This window comes from Pristiophorus japonicus, unplaced genomic scaffold (assembly GCF_044704955.1).
Source record: "Pristiophorus japonicus isolate sPriJap1 unplaced genomic scaffold, sPriJap1.hap1 HAP1_SCAFFOLD_683, whole genome shotgun sequence".
Classification (NCBI taxonomy): Eukaryota; Metazoa; Chordata; class Chondrichthyes; family Pristiophoridae; genus Pristiophorus; species Pristiophorus japonicus.
Window position 1 is genome coordinate 161060 of NW_027254596.1, and position 20922 is coordinate 181981.

A 20922-nucleotide genomic window follows, 5' to 3' on the forward strand; every position below is an offset into this window, starting at 1 on the left:
TACTGCCCCTCCGACAGTGCAGCGCTCCCTCTGTCAGCCTGGATTTTGTGCTCAAGTCTCTGGAGTGGGACTCGAACCAACAACTTTTTGTCTCAGATGAGAGTGTACAACCCACTGAGCCACGGCTGACACTCTCCCTGTCCTTCATGGCTGCTCAAATCCTTCCACAGGAAACCCTTGCTCACACAATTCACCTCAACCCGCCCTCAGGAAGCACACTGAGCTGATTGAAGAGTGCAGCCAGTGTAACAACCAGCAGCTGTTTTGTTCTGATATCTGAGCTTACATTCGATGTAACGTCCTCCTTCTGCTCAACGCCCGAGCCCTGGGTCTCCTGGTTTCTCATTACAGGTCTCCGGAAGCTTTGAGGAGTTGGGAGCAGAGTGAGTTGTTGGTGGATAGCCAGCCTCTGAGAGAGCCTCGGCATTAGGCCCAGCCTGTACGGATTCCCTGGTGCCTCGTCCCTTGCTGGCCCTGCAGCTCCTGGCCTGTATATACTGGAGCAGTGCCTCTCACAGTGATCTCGACCTGTGTGTGTGTCTCTGGCATGGCCTGCACTTCCTGCCCGGGTCACAGGCCTGTGCATGCTGGGGGCCTGTCCAAGGCCTTCACATCCTCCCTAAAGCCCGGGGCCCAGATTTAACCACAACACTCCAGCTGGGGCCTAACCAGTGCTTTATAAAGGTTCACCATAACGCCCTTGCTTTTGTAGTCTATGCCTCTATTTATGAAGCCCGAGATCCTGCAAGCTTTTTCAACCGTTTTCTGAACTTGCCCGGCCACCTCCAATGATGTGTGCCGATACACCCCCAGCTCGCTCTGACCCTGCTCCCCTTTAGTTTATATTACCTCTCCCTGTTCTTCCGACCAACATGTTCTGTTAAGTCCTGACTCTGATGTACTGACTTACACGAGACACATGCTGAAGTCAAGGTCACTCAGGACCTGCACCTTTAATTCCAGCTCTCCAGTGCTGCACTTGCCTGAGACCTCTCTTTATATACCTCAGTGGGACAGGTATGGAGTGTCTCCTGCAAGTGCACCCCTGGTGGTAAGGTATGCTTATTGTTACAGGTCATATCCAGTTACAGTCATGTATAGCATGGTAAGATACAGTTATATACAGTAGTGTGAGATACATGACATGTTCCACATCGCACCTCTTGGCGTTACAGTTCAGTTGCCGTGTGTCTGCCTATTTCACCATTCTGTCGTTGTCCTCCTGAAGTCTATGACTATCCCACTCGTTGCTTACTGCATTTCTTAGTTTCTTGTTGTAATGTATTTGCTTTATGCATTCTGTAATTAACAATTCACAGCAACACATTGCTATACAGAACTAGTTCGTTTATTAGCAAAGGTTTAACGATCACACCACACATTACCAGTTCATCCACCAGGCTCACAACCACCTGCCCCATCGTGGAATCCCTGAACCCAACTGGCTGGGGTTTTATTGAGTCTTGTGAATAACACATGACTGGCTAAGCCACTCCCAACTCAACAGCTCTACAACTATTTTGATTGAAACTATTAATCAAATGCCCCCTTATTAAAGGGGCACTAAAACTGCAAAATTAATCAAATTTAACTTTTAACATTGAAGAATCAAATTCAAATTTGGTTGCCAGGGGTAATAATGCACTCCAGTCCCTCCGGTGCCCACCTCTCGCGGAAGGCCGCGAGCGTACCGGTGGACACCGCGTGCTCCATCTCCAAGGGCACCCTGGCTCGGCTGTAACCGCGGAAGAGAGGCAGTCGGGCTGAACGACCCCCTCGACCGCCCGCTGCCTGGACCGGCTGATGGCCACCTTGGCTATGCCCAGGAGCAGTCCCACGAGGAGGCCTTTCGACCTGCCCGCTCCCTCCCGCACAGTGTGCCCAAAGCTCAGGAGTGTGGGACTGAAGTGCAACCAGAATTTGAGGAGCAGCTCCTTCGAATATTGGAACAAGGGCTGCAACCTCACACATACAAGATAGACATGGAACACGGACTCCTCCAGACGCAGAAATTACAGGCGGCCTGGGGGTCCGTGAGCCGACTTAAAAACCGATTGCACGGGACTGCTCCGTGAAACACCCTCCAGGTCAAGTCCCCAATAAATAGTGGGAGGACTCCCGCGTAGAGAGCACTCCATCGGGGACCCCCGCCTCCTCCGGACGGCAAGATGGTGCGCCATGGCGTGTCCGGACGGCAGACGAGGATGGCAACGTGGAGAGTGTGCAGGAGCAGCCCGTACAGGAATCCCCTCCGCGCAGAACTGAAAGGCACGGAGGGGATTTCCCCGAGGAGGCTCAAGTTGTGAGCTCCACAAACCTATGAGCAGCCTCACCAGTGCAGACATTACACTCGTCATCTGCGGACTTTGAAATGATGCCCTGTACCGAAGTCCAGGTCATTAATGTATATCAGAAAGAGGTCCTAATACCAACCCCTGGGGGACCTGTCTGAAAATCAATCTTTCACCATTCATCTCTGTGTTCCACACTGCCACTACCCCTTGAATCACATGGGCTTCAATTCTGCTAACAAGCCTCTATCATTCTGTAACTCTATGATAGGGTTTTCCCATTGAAATGTTTACATAGTGATTTTCAATGTTAAATGTTGACATAGAAATGATGACTCAAAATGATGACCCAGGAAGTAATGCTTTCTTGAGAAGAAGTGTGCACGATTTTAAGACGGGATCGATATGTAGCGGCTATTAACTCTCATGGCATCTTTGCAGGTGTGGTGCTCGAGGTTCTTTCATGGAGGTCACAAACCTGGACCCTCAGGTACACAGGTATCTGAATCAGTTTGTGTCCACTTTCTCCTGCTGCTCACTGACCGGGCAGATCGCGATCGACGTCGCCACACAGCCTCCCCGACCTGGAGATCCCTCCTACCATCTCTTCATGACCGTGAGTGCATCACAAGACTGTTGTAAGGGGCTGCCCATTGAAAACGGGAATGAGGAGGGATTTCCTCTCTCAGAGGGGCGTGAATCTTTGGAATTCTCTGCCCCAGAGAGCTGTGGAGGTTGGGTCTTTGAATATATTCAAGGTGGAGGTAGACAGATTTGTGAGCGATAAGGGAGTCAAGGGTTATGGGGAGCGGGCAGGAAAATGGAGCTGAGGCCAGGATCAGATCAGCTCGAGGGGCCAAATGGCCTACTCATAGAAACATAGCCCTTTGTCAGCAGCCCTGAAGGTTACATATAAACCTACGAACAATGGCGGAAAGGTAAAGAGCACCCAGCCCAACCAGTCCGCCTCACACAACTGCAACACCCTTTATACTGAAACATTCCACACTCCACCCCAACCGGAGCCATGTGATCTCCTGGGAGAGGCAAAAACCAGATAAAAACCCAGGCCAATTTAGGGAGAAAAAATTTGGGAAAATTCCTCCTGCTCCTATTTCTTAAGTTCTTATGTACGGGCCACAATTTCCGATCTTGAGTTGGATAATTACAGGGCTCGGAAGGTTAGATTACATAAATTGGGTTTGTATTCCCTGGGATATAGAAGGATAAGGGGGGATTGATTGAGAGTTTTAAGGATTTTGAAAGGAATTGATGGGGTCGTTCGAGAGAAACTTTTTCTGCTGGTGGGGGGGGAGTCTGGAACAAGGGGATATAACCTTAAAATCAGAGCCAGGCCGTTCAGGAGAGAGGTTAGGATACACTTCTTCACGCAAAGGCTGGTCGGAGTGTGGAACTCTCTCCCACAAAAGGGCAGAAGATGCCAGCTCACTTAATAATGTTAAATGCGCGATTGCTGGCCAAGGGACACGCAGTCAAGGAGGGCGTGTGGGAATCAGCCAGAACCTCAGTGAATGGCGGAACAGGCTCAAGAGGCTGAATGGCCTCCTCCTGTTCCGGCTGTTCCTAATCCGTGACTGGGAGCCCAATAATCAAATGCTGCCAACGCAAAGCTTTTTTTGGAAGACAGTTTAAGGTGTTGAGTAATCAAGGTGCAAAACACAAGTTTGACTTTTATCTTCATTCATCAGGAGAAGCAGAGTTTTCAGCAGAAGCTGGCTGAGAAAGATCACCTGACCGAGGAAACGTTCAACAGGGTCCCAGGGATCCGTTGTAACCCAATCGACAGCGGCGTTTATGCCTTTCCAAGGATTGAAACCCCAGCCAAGGCCAGAGAAACGGCCAAGGTAAAGTCCGAGACCAGCCCACAGCTTGAGCGGCAGGGTGCAACATATTCGCGTCCTGGGTTCTGTGCTTAACAATTCATGGCAGCACGTTGCTGTACAGAACTAGTTGGTTTATTAACAAAGGTTTAACGATCACACCACACATTACCAGTTCATCCACCTGCCCCATCGCGGACCCCCCGAACCCAACTGGCTGGGGTTTTATTGAGGGCCGGGGGGGGGGGGGGTGGGGTGTTGAGCAGTGGCGGGCAGCGGCCCTTTAAGGCCTGCTGGTTAGTCCAACTTCAACCAATTTCCAGACTGGGTCCAAAAACAGGCGTTAGGCCCCTTATTAGCATATTCGAGGGGCCTAACGGCTCTTTTAGGTGGCCGCCAGGAACGCCTGAAAAATCGCCCGAACCAGTTGGGCATGCTTCCGACGCGGGGAGTTAGCCCCCTAAATTGGCCCTCTTTGCACCTGTTTTACGCCCAGTACCAGGTCCAATTTCACAAAAGACAGTAATCTGCAATAAAAGGCAATATGCCGGGCAGCACTGAGCAGGTCAGGCAGTGTCTGTGCGGAGAGGGATGGAGTTAACGGTTCAGGTCGTTGACCTTCGGTCAGACACTCAGTCCCACCCTCCGGGAGGGCGGGCTGAACACGGAATTAGAAACGCACTAGGTCGGGTTAGAAGGCAGGCCCTCGGGAGTGAGGTGGGTGCCGGGTGTGTCAACGGCTCATTTATCCCAAGCAGAAAGGGCCTTTGCATTGAGTGTTTGACTGAGGCTTGTGCTCATCGCCTGCAGGCCCTACACCAGGAAGCCGACCTGTTTTACTGCCTGAGGCTGCTGGAGGACACGGGCTATCTGCTCGCCCGGGGCAAGTGTTTGGGCAGAGGGACGGCACCTATCACTTCAGGTACGTGGAGATTGCGCAGTGAAAATCACCCCCTCAGGGCGAAGGTAGTGAGCTCGGGAAGGACAGGTGACCTTGGACCTCTGCTTCCCATCGAGAGTGTTTTCCTCCCCTTGTTGTAGTACTGAGGGAGTGCCGCACTGTCGGAGGGGCAGTACTGAGGGAGTGCTGCACTGTCGGAGGGGCAGTACTGAGGGAGCCCTGCACTGTCGGAGGGGCAGTACTGAGGGAGCACTGCACTGTCAGAGGGGCAGTACTGAGGGAGCCCTGCACTGTCGGAGGGGCAGTACTGAGGGAGCACTGCACTGTCGGAGGGGCAGTACTGAGGGAGCCCTGCACTGTCGGAGGGGCAGTACTGAGGAAGCGCTGCACTGTTGGAGGGGCAGTACTGAGGGAGTGCTGCACTGTCGGGGGGGCAGTACTGAGGGAGTGCTGCACTGTCGGAGGGACAGTACTGAGGGAGCACTGCACTGTCGGAGGGGCAGTACTGAGGGAGTGCTGCACTGCGGAGGGGCAGTACTGAGGGAGCGCTGCACTGTCGGAGGGGCAGTACTGAGTGAATGCTGCACTGTCGGAGGGGCAGTACTGAGGGAGTGCTGCACTGCGGAGGGGCAGTACTGAGGGAGTGCTGCACTGTCGGAGGGGCAGTACTGAGGGAGCGCTGCACTGTCGGAGGGGCAGTACTGAGGGAGCACTGCACTGTCGGAGGGGCAGTACTGAGGGAGTGCTGCACTGCGGAGGGGCAGTACTGAGGGAGCGCTGCACTGTCGGAGGGGCAGTACTGAGTGAATGCTGCACTGTCGGAGGAGCAGTACTGAGGGAGTGCTGCACTGCGGAGGGGCAGTACTGAGGGAGCGCTGCACTGTCGGAGGGGCAGTACTGAGTGAATGCTGCACTGTCAGAGGTGCCTTTTGTCACATGAGACTTTAAAACATGGCCCAGTCTGCTCTCTCAGGTGGATGTAAAAGATCCCACGGTCACTATTTTGAAGAAGAGCAGGGGAGTTTTTCCTGATATACTTGACAATCAACATCACTAACACAGATTATCTGCCCATTACCACATTGCTGTGCGTGGGAGCTTGCTGTGCACAACTTCGTTGCCGCGTTTCCCACATTACAACAGTGACTACTCTACACTTCAAAAGCCGTGACCTGAGGTCATGAAAGCCTCTATAAAGAAAAGAAAAGAATTTGCATTTATACAGCGCCTTTCACAAGCTCAGGTCATCCAAAGGTCTTTACAGCGAATGAAGTAATTTTGGAGTGTAGTCACTGTTGTAATGTAGGAAACGCAGCAGGGAATTGCAGACAACAAGCTCGCACAAACAGCAATGTGATAATGACCAGATAATCTGTTTTTTGTTATGTTGATTGAGGGATAAATATTGGCCCCAGGACACCGGGGATAACTCCCCTGCTCTTCTTCAAAATAGCGCCATGGGATCTTTTACATTCACCCGAGAGAGCAGACGGGGCCTCGGTTTAACGTCTCAGCCGAAAGACGACACCTCCGACAGTGCAGTGCTTGATCATTGATGCTAGATCAATTGCTAATTTTAAATTAGAGATGATAGCTTTCTGTTAACCAAAGGTATTAAGGGATATAAGAAACATAAGAAATAGGAGCAGGAGTAGACCATACGGCCCCTCGAGCCTGCTCCGCCATTTAATAAGATCATGGCTGATCTGATCATGGACTCAGCTCCACTTCCCTGCCCGCTCCCCATAACCCCTTATTCCCTTACCATTTAAGAAACTGTCTATCTCTGTCTTAAATTTATTCACTGTCCCGGCTTCCACAGCTCTCTGAGGCAGCGAATTCCACAGATTTACAACCCTCTGAGAGAAGAAATTTGGGGCGGGTGGTTGGAGTTAGGTCACAGATCAGCCATGATCTCATTCAATGGCGGAACAGGCTCGAGGGGCCGAATGGCCTCCTCCTGCTCCTATCAATAGGGATTTGAGGAGAAACTTCTTTACCCAGAGAGAGGTGAGAATGTGGAACTCGTTGCCACAGGGAGTGGTTGAGGCGAATAGTATCGATGCATTTAAGGGGAAGCTGGACAAGTATATGAGGGAGAAGGGAATAGAGGGTTATGCTGACAGATTTTGATGAGGAAAAACGGGAGGAGGCTCGAGTGGAGCATAAACGCCGGCACGGACTGGTTGGGCCGAATGGCCTGTGTTAAGTCCTGACTCTAATGTACTGACTTACACGAGACACATGCTGAAGTCAAGGTCACTCAGGACCTGCACCTTTAATTCCAGCTCTCCAGTGCTGCACTTGCCTGAGACCTCTCTTTATATACCTCAGGCATGGAGTGTCTCCTGCAAGTGCACCCCTGGTGGTAAGGTATGCTTATTGTTACAGGTCATATCCAGTTACAGTCATGTATAGCATGGTAAGATACAGTTATATACAGTAATGTGAGATACATGACAGCCTGTTTCTGTGCCGTATATCTCATGTAATCCTATGTAATCCTATGTAATGCTATGTAATCGTATATAATTCGATGTAATCCTACACAATCCTATGTAATGCTATGTAATCCGATACATGTTCCCACAACTGTGGCCTTTTGTCATCCAGCTTTCCCCATTTCCCGATGTTCCTATAATGTCCCACAGCTCTGCCCAGCCAATGCACTTGTACTGAATTGTAGTCAGTGCAGCATTGTGAGGAGCAGAGTTGGCTGTAGCCAGCCATTCAGCTTATCGAACCCCTCAATGCTCACTGTATGTGGGGCAGTGATGTCTCACTGTGCTGTGCTGCAGTTGCTGCCCTGGGAACTTTACTCCAAACCATATCTGAGACAACGAGGTCAGAAATAAACAACCAGAGCACGTCGTCTTCTAATCCTTAACCATCACATCAAAATAAATAACAGAATTACCGGAAAATTTAAAATTAAAAGCAAGTGACTCCAAGGATTGTGTTGACGGCACGTATTTAATCAACAGTAATCATCTGCGGGAATTCCTATACTGTTGGCTCTCTATTAACTGTGTAGGCTCCAGGGTTATGGGACAGTGTAGAGGGAGCTTTACTCTGTATCTAACCCCCTGTACCTGCCCTGGGAGTGTTTGATGGGGCAGTGTAGAGGGAGCTTTACTCTGTATCTAACCCCCTGTACCTGCCCTGGGAGTGTTTGATGGGACAGTGTAGAGGGAGCTTTACTTTGTATCTAACCCCCTGTACCTGCCCTGGGAGTGTTTGATGGGGCAGTGTAGAGGGAGCTTTACTCTGTATCTAACCCCCTGTACCTGCCCTGGGAGTGTTTGATGGGACAGTGTAGAGGGAGCTTTACTCTGTATCTAACCTGTGCTGTACCTGCCCTGGGAGTGTTTGATGGGACAGTGTAGAGGGAGCTTTACTCTGTATCTAACCCCCTGTACCTGCCCTGGGAGTGTTTGATGGGACAGTGTAGAGGGAGCTTTACTCTGTATCTAACCCCCTGTACCTGACCTGGGAGTGTTTGATGGGGCAGTGTAGAGGGAGCTTTACTCTGTATCTAACCCGTGCTGTACCTGCCCTGGGAGTGTTTGATGGGACAGTGTAGAGGGAGCTTTACTCTGTATCTAACCCGTGTTGTACCTGCCCTGGGAGTCTTTGATGGGACAGTGTAGAGGGACCTTTACTCTGTATCTAACCACGTGCTATAGTTGCCCTGGGAGTGTTTGATGGGACAGTATAGAGGGAGCTTTACTCTGTATCTAACCCGTGCTGTATCTGCCCTGGGAGTGTTTGATGGGACAGTGTAGAGGGACCTTTACTCTGTATGTAACCCGTGCTGTACCTGCCCTGGGAGTGTTTGATGGGACAGTGTAGAGTGACCTTTACTCTGTATGTAACCCGTGCTGTATCTGCCCTGGGAGTGTTTGATGGGACAGTGTAGAGGTTGCTTTACTCTGTATCTAACCCCGTGCTGTACCTGCACCGGGAGTGTTTGATGGGACAGTGTAGAGGGAGCTTTACTCTGTATCTAACCCGTGCTGTACCTGCCCTGGGAGTGTTTGATGGGACAGCGTAGAGGGAGCTTTACTCTGTATCTAACCCGTACTGTACCTGCCCTGGGAGTGTTTGATGGGGCAGTGTATAGGGAGCTTTACTGTGTATCTAACCTGCGCTGTACCTGCCCTGGGAGTGTTTGATGGGACAGTGCAGAGGGAGCTTTACTCTGTATCTAACCCCGTGCTGTACCTGTCCTGGGAGTGTTTGATGGGACAGTGCAGAGGGAGCTTTACTCGTATCTAACCCGCGCTGTACCTGCCCTGGGAGTGTTTGATGGGACAGCGTAGAGGGAGCTTTACTCTGTATCTAACCCGTGCTGTACCTGCCCTGGGAGTGTTTGATGGGACAGTGTAGAGGGAGCTTTACTCTGTATCTAACCCGCGCTGTACCTGCCCTGGGAGTGTTTGATGGGACAGTGTAGAGTGAGCTTTACTCTGTATCTAACCCCGTGCTGTACCTGCCCTGGGAGTGTTTGATGGGACAGTGTAGAGGGAGCTTTACTCTGTATCTAACCCGTGCTGTACCTGCCCTGGGAGTGTTTGATGGGACAATGTAGAGGGAGCTTTACTCTGTATCTAACCCGTGCTGTACCTGCTCTGGGAGTGTTTGATGGGGCTGTGTAGAGAGAGCTTTACTCTGTATCTAACCCACGCTGTACCTGCCCTGGGAGTGCTTGATGGGACAGTGTAGAGCGACCTTTACTCTGTATCTAACCCCGTGCTGTACCTGCCCTGGGCGTGTTTGATGGGACAGTGTAGAGGCAGCTTTACTCTGTATCTAACCTGTGCTGTACCTGCCCTGGGAGTGTTTGATGGGACAGCGTAGAGGGAGCTTTACTCTGTATGTAACCCGTGCTGTACCTGTCCTGGGAGTGTTTGATGGGACAGTGTAGAGGGAGCTTTACTCTGTATCTAACCCCGTGCTATACCTGCCCTGGGAGTGTTTGATGGGACAGTGTAGAGGGAGCTTTACTCTTTATCTAACCCATGCTGTACCTGCCCTGGGAGTGTTTGATGGGCCAGTATTGAGGGACCTTTACTCTGTATGTAACCCGTGCTGTACCTGCCCTGGGAGTATTTGATGGGACACTGTAGAGGGACCTTTACTCTGTATCTAACCCGTGATGTACCTGCCCTGGGACTGTTTGATGGGGCAGTTTATAGGGAGCTTTACTCTGTATCGAACCCGTACTGTACCTGCCCTGCGAGTGTTTGATAGAACAGTGTAGAGGGAGCTTTGCTCTGTATCTAACCCCGTGCTGTACCTGCCCTGGGAGTGTTTGATGGGACAGTGTAGAGGGAGCTTTACTTGTATCTAACCCATGCTGTACCTGCCCTGGCAGTGTTTGATGGGACAGTGTAGAGGGAGCTTTACTCTGTATCTAACCCATGGTGTACCTGCCCTGGGAGTGTTTGATGGGACAGTGTAGAGGGAGCTTTACTCTGTATCTCACCCCGTGCTGTACCTGCCCTGGGAGTGTTTGATGGGACAGTGAAGAGGGAGCTTTACTCTGTATCTAACCCCATGGTGTACCTGCCCTGGGAGTGTTTGATGGGACAGTGTAGAGGGAGCTTTACTCTGTATCTAACCCGCGCTGTACCTGCCCTGGGAGTGTTTGATGGGACAGTGTAGAGGGAGCTTTACTCTGTATCTAACCCGTGCTGTACCTGCCCTGGGAGTGTTTGATGGGACAGTGTAGAGGGAGCTTTACTTTGTATCTAACCCGTGCTGTACCTGCCATGCGAGTGTTTGATGGGACAGTGTAGAGGGAGCTTTACTCTGTATCTAACCCCCTGTACCTGCCCTGGGAGTGTTTGATGGGACAGTGTAGAGGGAGCTTTACTCTGTATCTAACCCGTGCTGTACCTGCCCTGGGAGTGTTTGATGGGACAGTGTAGAGGGAGCTTTATTCTGTATCTAACCCCGTGCTGTCCCTGCCCTGGGAGTGTTTGATGGGACAGTGTAGAGTGAACTTTGCTCTGTATCTCACCCGCGCTGTACCTGCCCTGGGAATGTTTGATGAGACAGGTCTGTGTCCTTATCTGGCCTCCGTTTCCTCAGGGAATGTTCGATGTCCGTGAGCTGAGTGACACTGGACTTTATATCTCACTGTGTTGGAGAGAAAGCTTGTGGCAGGAAGGCTTATACACTTCTGCGTAAGTCGACCACCCAGATGCTGTGTGGGAGCGACACTTGGGTCCAGAAAAACTTGCGTTGGTACAAGTGGTCATTGACCTGACTTCACCATTGACTGAGCGATGTCAATCTTTTGCTGTCCATGAGACATCAGTGTTGACCTAGTTCGTGGGGAACGTCCTGGAACCTTGCTGGAGCTGCGTCTGAGCGGACAACCAATAGAGGGGAGACGGGGGACACAGTCTCAGTGGGTGACTCACATCAGACACAACCACACTCCCACTCCTCGTTTTCTCTTCGCAGGATGAGCATCCTGGCACCAGTGGAGCGTTTGAAGATTGCCCTGATGAAGATCACACAGTTTCATCAGAAGTTTACTGCAGATTTCTCCTGAGCCTCAGGAATGGAGATGGAGAAGATGGGGGCTGGGGCCACAGTCCGAAGTGTAACATCTGCTCAAACCAAACATTAAACTGAACCCAACATTAAACTAAAGAACTTGCATTGATATAGTCGTGTTCTCAGGACGTCCCGAATCCAGCAGCTCACTTTGTGACGTGTGTTATGTAGACAATTGCAGCAGGCGATTTGCACACAGCTTTGTCTCACCAACAGTACATGAGTGATGTTGATTGGAGGAACAACTTTGGCCTGGACACTGGGGGAACTCCCTGCTTGATCTCTCACATTGAGGGCTCCATGTTTCCGAGAATGAAAGATGAGAACGATGAGACAGTTAAACACAGCACCTTATTTGGGAGTGAGCCTCAGGCGTACTGATAGGATTCTCGCCTCTCAGTCGGAAGGGGAAGGGTTTGAATTTCACTCCACACAGTCCCGGTTAGTGGAGATTGATGTGGGTATCATAGAATCACGGAAATTTACAATATGGAAGGAGGCCATTTCGGCCCATCGTGTCCATGCCGGCCGACCAAGAGCTACCCAGCCTAATCCCACTTTCCAGCTCTTGGTCCGTAGCCCTGTAGGTTATGGCACTTCAGGTGCACATCCAGGTACTTTTTAAATCTGCCTCTACCACCCTTTCAGGCAGTGAGTTCCAGACCCCCACCACTCTCTGGGTGAAGAAATTTCCTTCAAATGCCCTCTAAACCTCCCCCCAATTACTTTAAATCTGTGCCCCCTGGTCGTTGACCCCCCTGCCAAGGGAAACAGGTCCTTTCTATCCACTATATCCAGGCCCCTCATAATTTTATACACCTCAATCAGGTCTCCCCTCAGCCTCCTCTGTTCCAAAGAAAACAGACCCAGTATTGTGTTCCTAACACAGATGAGACTGCACACAGGGAGGTTAAAGTAACAATGACCTCAGTCTTTATTAAGACACTCCAGAGTGAGGAACAGGCCTTAGGGACCCGGCTTTTATACAGTGCTCCCAAGGGATGCTGGGATCCCTTGGGACTTCAGGGGATGCGCTTCCTGGTGGTGGAACATGGGAGTACATGTTTTACAGATACACAACATCACTCCCCCGCAAAGTCAAAGTGAAAACTATTTACAAGGTGAGGCGGTCGGGAGCCTTTCTTTCCCTGGTGGACCACCTCGGTACAAATGTCTGTTCTGGTGTGTTGGCTGTGCCCTCGCTGGGCTGGCGTGTTGTTGGCTCTGCAGGGCTGCTGGGTGAGCCTGGCCTTGCTGGTCCAGGGAGGTGTCATTGATCCTTTGGGTGTGTGTTGTGGGCTCGAAAAAGTTGGTGTCTGCTGTGGGTTGTTCAGGGCAGTCTGTGAACCGCAGCCTCGTTTGGTCCAGGTGCTTTCTACAAATTTGTCCATTGTCTAGTTTGACTACAGACACCCTACTCCCTTCTTTAGCTATCACCGTGCCCGCAATCCACTTGGGACCATGTCCATAGTTTAGCACATACACAGGTCATTCAGATCAATTTCCCGTGACACAGTGGTGCGACCATCGTTTACATTTTGTTGCTGCCGCCTGCTCTCTACCTGATCATGCAGGTTGGGGTGAACCAGCGAGAGTCTGGTTTTAAGTGTCCTTTTCATGAGTAGCTCAGCCAGGGGCACCCCTGTGAGCGAGTGGGGTCTCGTGCGGTAGCTGAGCAGTACTCGGGACAGGCGGGTTTGGAGTGAGCCTTCTGTTTAAGGCTCTGTTTGATGGTTTGTACTGCCCACTCTGCCTGCCTATTGGAGGCTGGTTTAAACGGGGCCGAGGTGACATGTTTGATCCCATTGCGGGTCATAAATTCTTTAAATTCGGCACTGGTGAAACATGGCCCGTTGTCACTGACCAGTATGTCAGGCAGGCCGTGGGTGGCAAACATGGCCCTCAGGCTTTCAATGGTGGCGGTGCTCCCTGACATTATTTCACATTCAATCCATTTGAAAAAGCATCCACCACCACCAGGAATATTTTACCAAGAAAGGGGCCCGCATAGTCGACATGGATCCTCAACCATGGTCTGGAGGGCCAGGACCACAAACTTAGTGGTGCCTCTCTGGGTGCATTGCTCAACTGAGCACACATGCTGCATTGCCGTACATGGGACTCGAAGTCAGAGTTGATACGGGGCCACCACACGTGGGATCTGGCTATCGCTTTCATCATTACTATACCCGGGTGTGTGCAGTGGAGATCCAAGATGAACGTCTCCCTGCCCTTTTTTGGTAGCACTATGCCGTTACCCCACGACAGGCAGAATTCCTGAATGGACAGCTTTTGCTGCTGGAACGGCTTGATTAGTTCTTGCATTTCAACGGGGATGCTGGCCCAGCTCCCATATAGAAACATAGAAACATAGAAAATAGGTGCAGGAGTAGGCCATTCGGCCCTTCGAGCCTGCACCGCCATTCAATAAGATCATGGCTGATCATTCACCTCAGTACCCCTTTCCTGCTTTCTCTCCATACTCCTTGATCCCTTTGGCCGCAAGGGCCGTATCTAACTCCCTTTTGAATATATCTAACGAACTGACCTCAAGAACTCTCTGCAGTAGAGAATTCCACAGGTTAACCACTCTCTGGGTGAAAAAGTTTCTCCTCATCTCGGTTCTAAATGGCTTACCCCTTATTCTTATTCAGTGACCCCTGGTTCTGGAACTCCCCAGCAACGGGAGCATTCTTCCTGCCTCTAACCTGTCCAGTTCTGTCAGAATTTTATATGTTTCTATGAGATCCCCTCTCATTCTTCTAAACTCCAGTGGATACAGGAATGTATCCAGGAATGTTGAGCTGCCACACACGCCCTTCTTTCAGCCATGAAAGCTATAGTATCATACTCCGAAGTGTCTATCTGTGCTCTCAGCTCATCTGTCATATTCCCTATACACCTTGCATTTGAAGTATATACCATTTAGTGGTACCGAGCTCCCTTGTTGTCTATTTTCCAGCCCTTGTTTCCTCTCTCTTCCAAATTCATTTTCTACTTTTCTGCTGCCCAATTCCAGCTTTGCTTCTCTCCCCACCGAATCTATTCTCCGGTTCCCATCCTCCTGCCAAGCTGGTTTAAACCCTTCCCAACAGCACTAGCAAACCCTCCCGCGAGGATACTGGTCCTGGTTCTGTTGAGGTGCAACGCGTCCGACTTGTGCAGGTCCTACCTCTCCCAGAAACAGTCGCAATGCCTCAGGAATCTGAAGCCCTCCTGCCTGCACCATCTCTCCAGCCACGCATTCATATTCTCTATCCTCCTATTCCTGTACTCTCTAGCATGTGGCACCGGCAGTAACCCGGAGATTACTACCTTTGAGGTCCTGCAGTATACAGTTTTTTACTAGGGACAGCAGAGGATCTTGGCTGGTCCAAGACCTAATCTGGCGGGCCGTGACAGGTGATTTATCATTTTCAAACGCTTCCATGACAATCAACAAGTCTGCGGGCTGCGCCACCATCAACAAGTTTGCAGGCTGCGCCATTTCCACCCGCTTCGTGGGCAATGATAGCCGACTGAGAGCATCCGCACAGTTCTCGGTGCCTGGCCTGTGGCGGATGGCATAGTTATACGCTAATAGCACGAGTGCCCACCTTTATATGCGGGCTGAGGCATTAGTATTTATCCCTTGCTTTCAGTGAACAGGGATGTGAGGGGCTTGTGATCGGTTTCCAGCTCAAATTTGAGGCCAAACAGGAACTGATGCATTTTCTTTACCCGGAACACACATGCTAATGCCTCTTTCTCAATCATGCTGCAGGCCCTCTCGGCCTTAGACAAACTCCTGCAAGCATAGGCGACAGGTTGCAACTTCCCCGCAACGTTAGCTTGTTGTAATACACACCCGACTCCGTACGACGACACGTCACATGCTAGCACAAGTCTTTTACACGGGTTATACAATACAAGCAGCTTGTTGGAGCATAAAATGTTTCTGACTTTCTCAAAAGCAATTACTTGGTTTATTCCCCACACCCAGTTCTCACCTTTACACAATAACACATGTAGGGGCCCTAAGAGGGTGCTTAACCCCGGTAGGAAATTATCAAAATAGTTGAGGAGTCCCAGGAACGACCGCAGCTCTGTAACATTCTGTGGCCTGGGCGCATTCCTGATAGCCTCTGTCTTGGCGTCTGTGGGCCAACTGCCATCCGCTGCGATCTTTCTCCCCAAAAACTCCACTTCTGTTTCCATGAAGACGCATTTCGACCTCTTCAGCCGCAGCCCTACGCGATCCAGTCGCTGGAGGACCTCCTCCAGGTTTTGTAGGTGCTCGACGGTGTCCCGACCCGTGACCAATATGTCGTCCTGAGAAACCACCGTGCATGGTATCGACTTGAGTAGGCTCTCCATGTTTCTCTGGAAGATCGCTGCAGCCGACCGAATTCCAAACGGGCATCTGTTGTAGATGAACAGTCCCTTGTGTGTGTTGATGTAGCTGAGGCCCTTCGAAGAGTCCTCCAGCTCCTGCGTCATGCAGACCGAAGTCAGGTCGAGCTTGGTGAACGTCTTGCCTCCTGCCAGCGTCACAAATAGGTCGTCTGCATTAGGTAGCGGGTATTGGTCCTGTAGCGAGAAACGATTAATAGTTACTTTATAATCGCCGCAAATCCTGACCGTGCCATTACTTTTGAGTACTGGAACAATCGGGCTGGCCCACTCACTGAATTCCACTGGGGAGATGATGCCCTCGCGTTGCAGCCTGTCCAGCTCGATTTCCACTCTCTCCCTCATCATGTGAGGTACCGCTCGCGCCTTGTGGTGAATGGGTCGTGCCTCTGGGACCAAGTGGATCCGCACCTTCGCCCCGGAAATGTTTCCAATGCCTGGCTCAAAAAGGGAAGGAAATTTGTTAAGAACCTGGATACATAGAAACATAGAAAAATAGAAAATAGGTGCAGGAGTAGGCCATTCGGCCCTTCGAGCCTGCACCGCCATTCAATGAGTTCATGGCTGAACATGTAACTTCAGTACCCCATTCCTGCTTTCTCGCCATACCCCTTGATCCCCCTAGTAGTAAGGACTATATATAACTCCTTTTTGAATATATTTAGTGAATTAGCCTCAACAACTTTCTGTGGTAGAGAATTCCACAGGTTCACCACTCTCTGGGTGAAGAAGTTTCTCCTCATCTCGGTCCTAAATGGCTTACCCTTTCTCCTTAGACTGTGACCCCTGGTTCTGGACTTACCCAACATTGGGAACATTCTTCCTGCATCTAACCTGTCTAAACCCGTCAGAATTTTAAACGTTTCTATGCGATCTCCTCTCATTCTTCTGAACTCCAGTGAATACAAGCCCAGTTGATCCAGTCTTTCTTGATATGTCAGTCCCGCCATCCCGGGAATCAGTCTGGTGAACCTTCGCTGCACTCCCTCAATAGCAAGAATGTCCTTCCTCAAGTTAGGAGACCAAAACTGTACACAATACTCCAGGTGTGGCCTCACCAAGGCCCTGTACAACTGTAGTAACACCTCCCTGCCCCTGTACTCAAATCCCCTCGCTATGTTTTCTTAACCGCCTGCTGTACCTGCATGCCAACCTTCAATGACTGATGTACCATGACACCCAGGTCTCTTTGCACCTTCCCTTTTCCTAATCTGTCACCATTCAGATAATAGTCTGTCTCTCTGTTTTTACCACCAAAGTGGATAACCTCACATTTATCCACATTATACTTCATCTGCTATGCATTTGGCCACTCACCTAACCTATCCAAGTCACTCTGCAGCCTCATAGCATCCTCCTCGCAGCTCACACTGCCACCCAACTTAGTGTCATCCGCAAATTTGGAGATACTACATTTAATCCCCTCGTCTAAATCATTAATGTACAATGTAAACAGCTGGGGCCCCAGCACAGAACCTTGCAGTACCCCACTAGTCACTGCCTGCCATTCTGAAAAGTACCCATTTACTCCTACTCTTTGCTTTCTGTCTGACAACCAGTTCTCAATCCACGTCAGTACACTACCCCCAATCCCATGTGCTTTAACTTTGCACATTAATCTCTTGTGTGGGACCTTGTCGAAAGCCTTCTGAAAGTCCAAATACACCACATCAATTGGTTCTCCCTTGTCCACTCTACTGGAAACATCCTCAAAAAATTCCCGAAGACTTGTCAATCTTGATTTCCCTTTCACAAATCCATGCTGACTTGGACCTATCATGTCACCTCTTTCCAAATGCGCTGCTATGACAGCCTTAATAATTGATTCCATCATTTTACCCACTACCGATGTCAGGCTGACCGGTCAATAATTCCCTGTTTTCTCTTTCCCTCCTTTTTTAAAAAGTGGGGTTATATTGGCTACCCTCCACTCCATAGGAACTGATCCAGAGTCAATGGAATGTTGGAAAATGACTGTCAATGCATCCGCTATTTCCAAGGCCTCCTCCTTAAGTACTCTGGGATGCAGTCCATCAGGCCCTGGGGATTTATCGGCCTTCAATCCCATCAATTTCCCCAACACAATTTCCCGACTAATAAGGATTTCCCTCAGTTCCTCCTTCTTACTCAACCCTCTGACCCCTTTTATATCCGGAAGGTTGTTTGTGTCCTCCTTCGTGAATACCGAACCAAAGTACTTGTTCAATTGGTCTGCCATTTCTTTGTTCCCCGTTATGACTTCCCCTGATTCTGACTGCAGGGGACCTACATTTGTCTTTACTAACCTTTTTCTCTTTACATATCTATAGAAGCTTTTGCAATCCGCCTTAATGTTCCCTGCAAGCTTCTTCTCGTACTCCATTTTCCCTGCCCTAATCAAACCCTTTGTCCTCCTCTGCTGAGTTCTAAATTTCTCCCAGTCCCCGGGTTCGCTGCTATTTCTGGCCCATTTGTATGCCGCTTCCTTGGCTTTAATACTATCCCTGATTTCCCTTGATAGTCACGGTTGAGCCACCTTCCCTTTTTTATTTTTACACCAGACAGGGATGTACAATTTTTGTAGTTCATCCATGCGGTCTCTAAATGTCTGCCATTGCCCATCCACAGTCAACCCCTTAAGTATCATTCGCCAATCTATCCTAGCCAATTCACGCCTCATACCTTCAAAGTTACCCTTCTTTAAGTTCTGGACCACGGTCTCTGAATTAACTGTTTCATTCTCCATCCTAATGTAGAATTCCACCATATTATGGTCACTCTTCCCCACGGAGCCTCACACAACGAGATTGCTCATTAATCCTCTCTCATTACATAACACCCAGTCCAAGATGGCCTACCCCTAGTTGGTTCCTCGACATATTGGTGGAGAAAACCATCCCTTATGCACTCCAGGAAATCCTCCTCCACCGTATTGCTTCCAGTTTGGTTAGCCCAATGTATATGCATATTAAAATAACCCATGATAACTGCTGCACCTTTATTGCATGCACCCCTAATTTCCTGTTTGATGCCCTCCCCAACATCACTACTACTGTTTGGAGGTCTGTACACAACTCCCACTAACATTTTTTGCCATTTGGTGTTCTGCAGCTCTACCCATATAGATTCCACATCATCCAAGCTAATGTCCTTCCTAACTATTGCATTACCGACATGTGATAGTGCTCGGATGTCATCCCAGTTCCAGCGGATTTTGCCCAGCCAGCTCCTTCCAAGCAGTGTGGGGCCATCGCCCGGGACAATGCAGAGTGCCAGTTCGTGCAACGTGCCCTCGTAGGTGACCTTGACCTTGGCGCTGCCCAGGACAGTGATGAGCTCTTTGGTGTACATTCTCAGTTTCGTGTGGATGAGGCTCAGGGCTGGTCTGAGTGCCTTGTTGCACCATAGTCTCTCAAATATCTTTTTACTCATGATGGATTGGCTAGCGCCAGTGTCCAGTTCCATGGCTCCGGGTAAGCCATTCAATTTTACATTTAGCATTATAGGTGGACATTTCATCGAAAATGTGTGCACCCCGTGTACTTCAGCATCTGCCTCCTCTCTCTGAGGCTCGAAATAGCTTTGATCCACCATGGACCGATCTTCCTCTGCCACGTGGTGGTTAGCAGGTTTTGCAGAGCTTGCAGCTCGTCTGCAAGCTCATTGGAGGTGCCCCATTGTTCACAGCTCTTGCAAACATACCCTTTGAAGCGGCATGAATAGCCTGAATGGAAGACTCCACAACGCCAACAAGGTGTGAATTGCCTTGCATTCATCCTTTGTTTGGACCATGAGTCATCTAGGTCACCTGAGGCCTGTTGGCAGTTGTAGACGCGTGGTTTCTGCCCTGTACATTTCTGCTCGCAAACACAGTTCCAGTTAATTTATGAACATTGCTAGCAATGTGTGCTGAGAAATTTGTTTGGTGTTATCACTTGGGGACATAAATGCCTGTGCTATCGCAATGGCCTTACTGAGGGTCGGTGTCTCTACAGTCAAAAGATTTTGTAGGATGGTCTCGTGGCCAGTGCCCAGTACAAAAAAGTCTCTGAGCATCTGCTACAGGTAACCATCAAACTCACATTGTCTTGCAAATCGCCTTAGCTCGGCGACGTAGCTCGCCACTTCCTGACCTTCAGATCACTGGCACGTGTAGAACTGATACCTCGCCATCAGCACGCTCTCCCTCGGGTTAAGATGCTCCCTAACCAGTGTATACAGCTCCTCATACGACTTATCTGTGGGTTTCACCGGAGCCAGAAGATTCTTCATGAGGCTGTAGGTCGGTGCCCCGCAGACCGTGAGGAGGACCGCTCTCCTTTTTGCAGCGCTTCCTTCTCCGTCCAGCTTGTTGGCTACAAAGTACTGGTCTAGCCGTTCAACATAGGCTTCCCAGTCCTCACCCGACGAGAACTTCTCCAGGATGCCCACAGTTTGCTGCATCTTTGTGTTGGATTCATGTACTCGTCGCCAGTTATTGTGTTCCTAACACAGATGAGACTGCACACAGGGAGGTTAAAGTAACAGTGAACTCAGTCTTATTAAGACACTCCAGAGTGAGGAACAGACCTTAGGGGCCGGCTTATATACAGTGCTCCCAAGGGATGCTGGGATCCCTTGGGACTTCAGGGGATGCGCTCCCTGGTGGCGGAACATGGGAGTGCATGCTTTACAGATACACAACCCAGCATCTCCCATCTTTTCTGCTAGCTAAAATTCTCCAGTCCAGGCAACATCCTTGTAAATCTCCTCTGTACCCTCTCCAGTGCAATCACGTCTTTCTTGTAATGTGGTGACCAGAACTGCACGCAGTACTCCAACTGCGGCCGAACCAGTGTTTTATACAGTTCAAGCATAACCTCCCTGCTCTTGTATTCTATGCCTTGGCTAATAAAGGCAAGCATTTCATATGCCTTCTTAACCTCTTAATCTACCTGGCCTGCTACTT

At 50.1% G+C, this 20922-nt stretch overlaps 1 protein-coding gene across 1 annotated transcript; it reads left to right on the forward strand.

The window, feature by feature from the left end:
* The first annotated feature begins 266 nt into the window (after window positions 1–266).
* Window positions 267–11677, forward strand: LOC139256041 (alanine aminotransferase 2-like). Its single transcript, XM_070874117.1, has 5 exons — window positions 267–383; window positions 2733–2907; window positions 4001–4156; window positions 4943–5054; window positions 11508–11677. The coding sequence occupies exons 2-5, from the start codon at window positions 2755–2757 to the stop codon at window positions 11510–11512; spliced, it is 426 nt and encodes a 141-aa protein (XP_070730218.1). The 5' UTR covers window positions 267–383; window positions 2733–2754; the 3' UTR covers window positions 11513–11677.
* Window positions 11678–20922: the final 9245 nt, after the last annotated feature.

Excerpts from the sequence above, each read along its gene's own strand:
- LOC139256041 (XM_070874117.1), top strand. The coding sequence starts at position 2,755 with ATGGAGGTCACAAACCTGGACCCTCAGGTACACAGGTATCTGAATCAG. Across the intron at positions 2,908-4,000 it reads CCTACCATCTCTTCATGACC|GAGAAGCAGAGTTTTCAGCA; the intron begins GTGAGTGCATCA and ends TTCATTCATCAG. Across the intron at positions 4,157-4,942 it reads AGGCCAGAGAAACGGCCAAG|GCCCTACACCAGGAAGCCGA; the intron begins GTAAAGTCCGAG and ends CATCGCCTGCAG.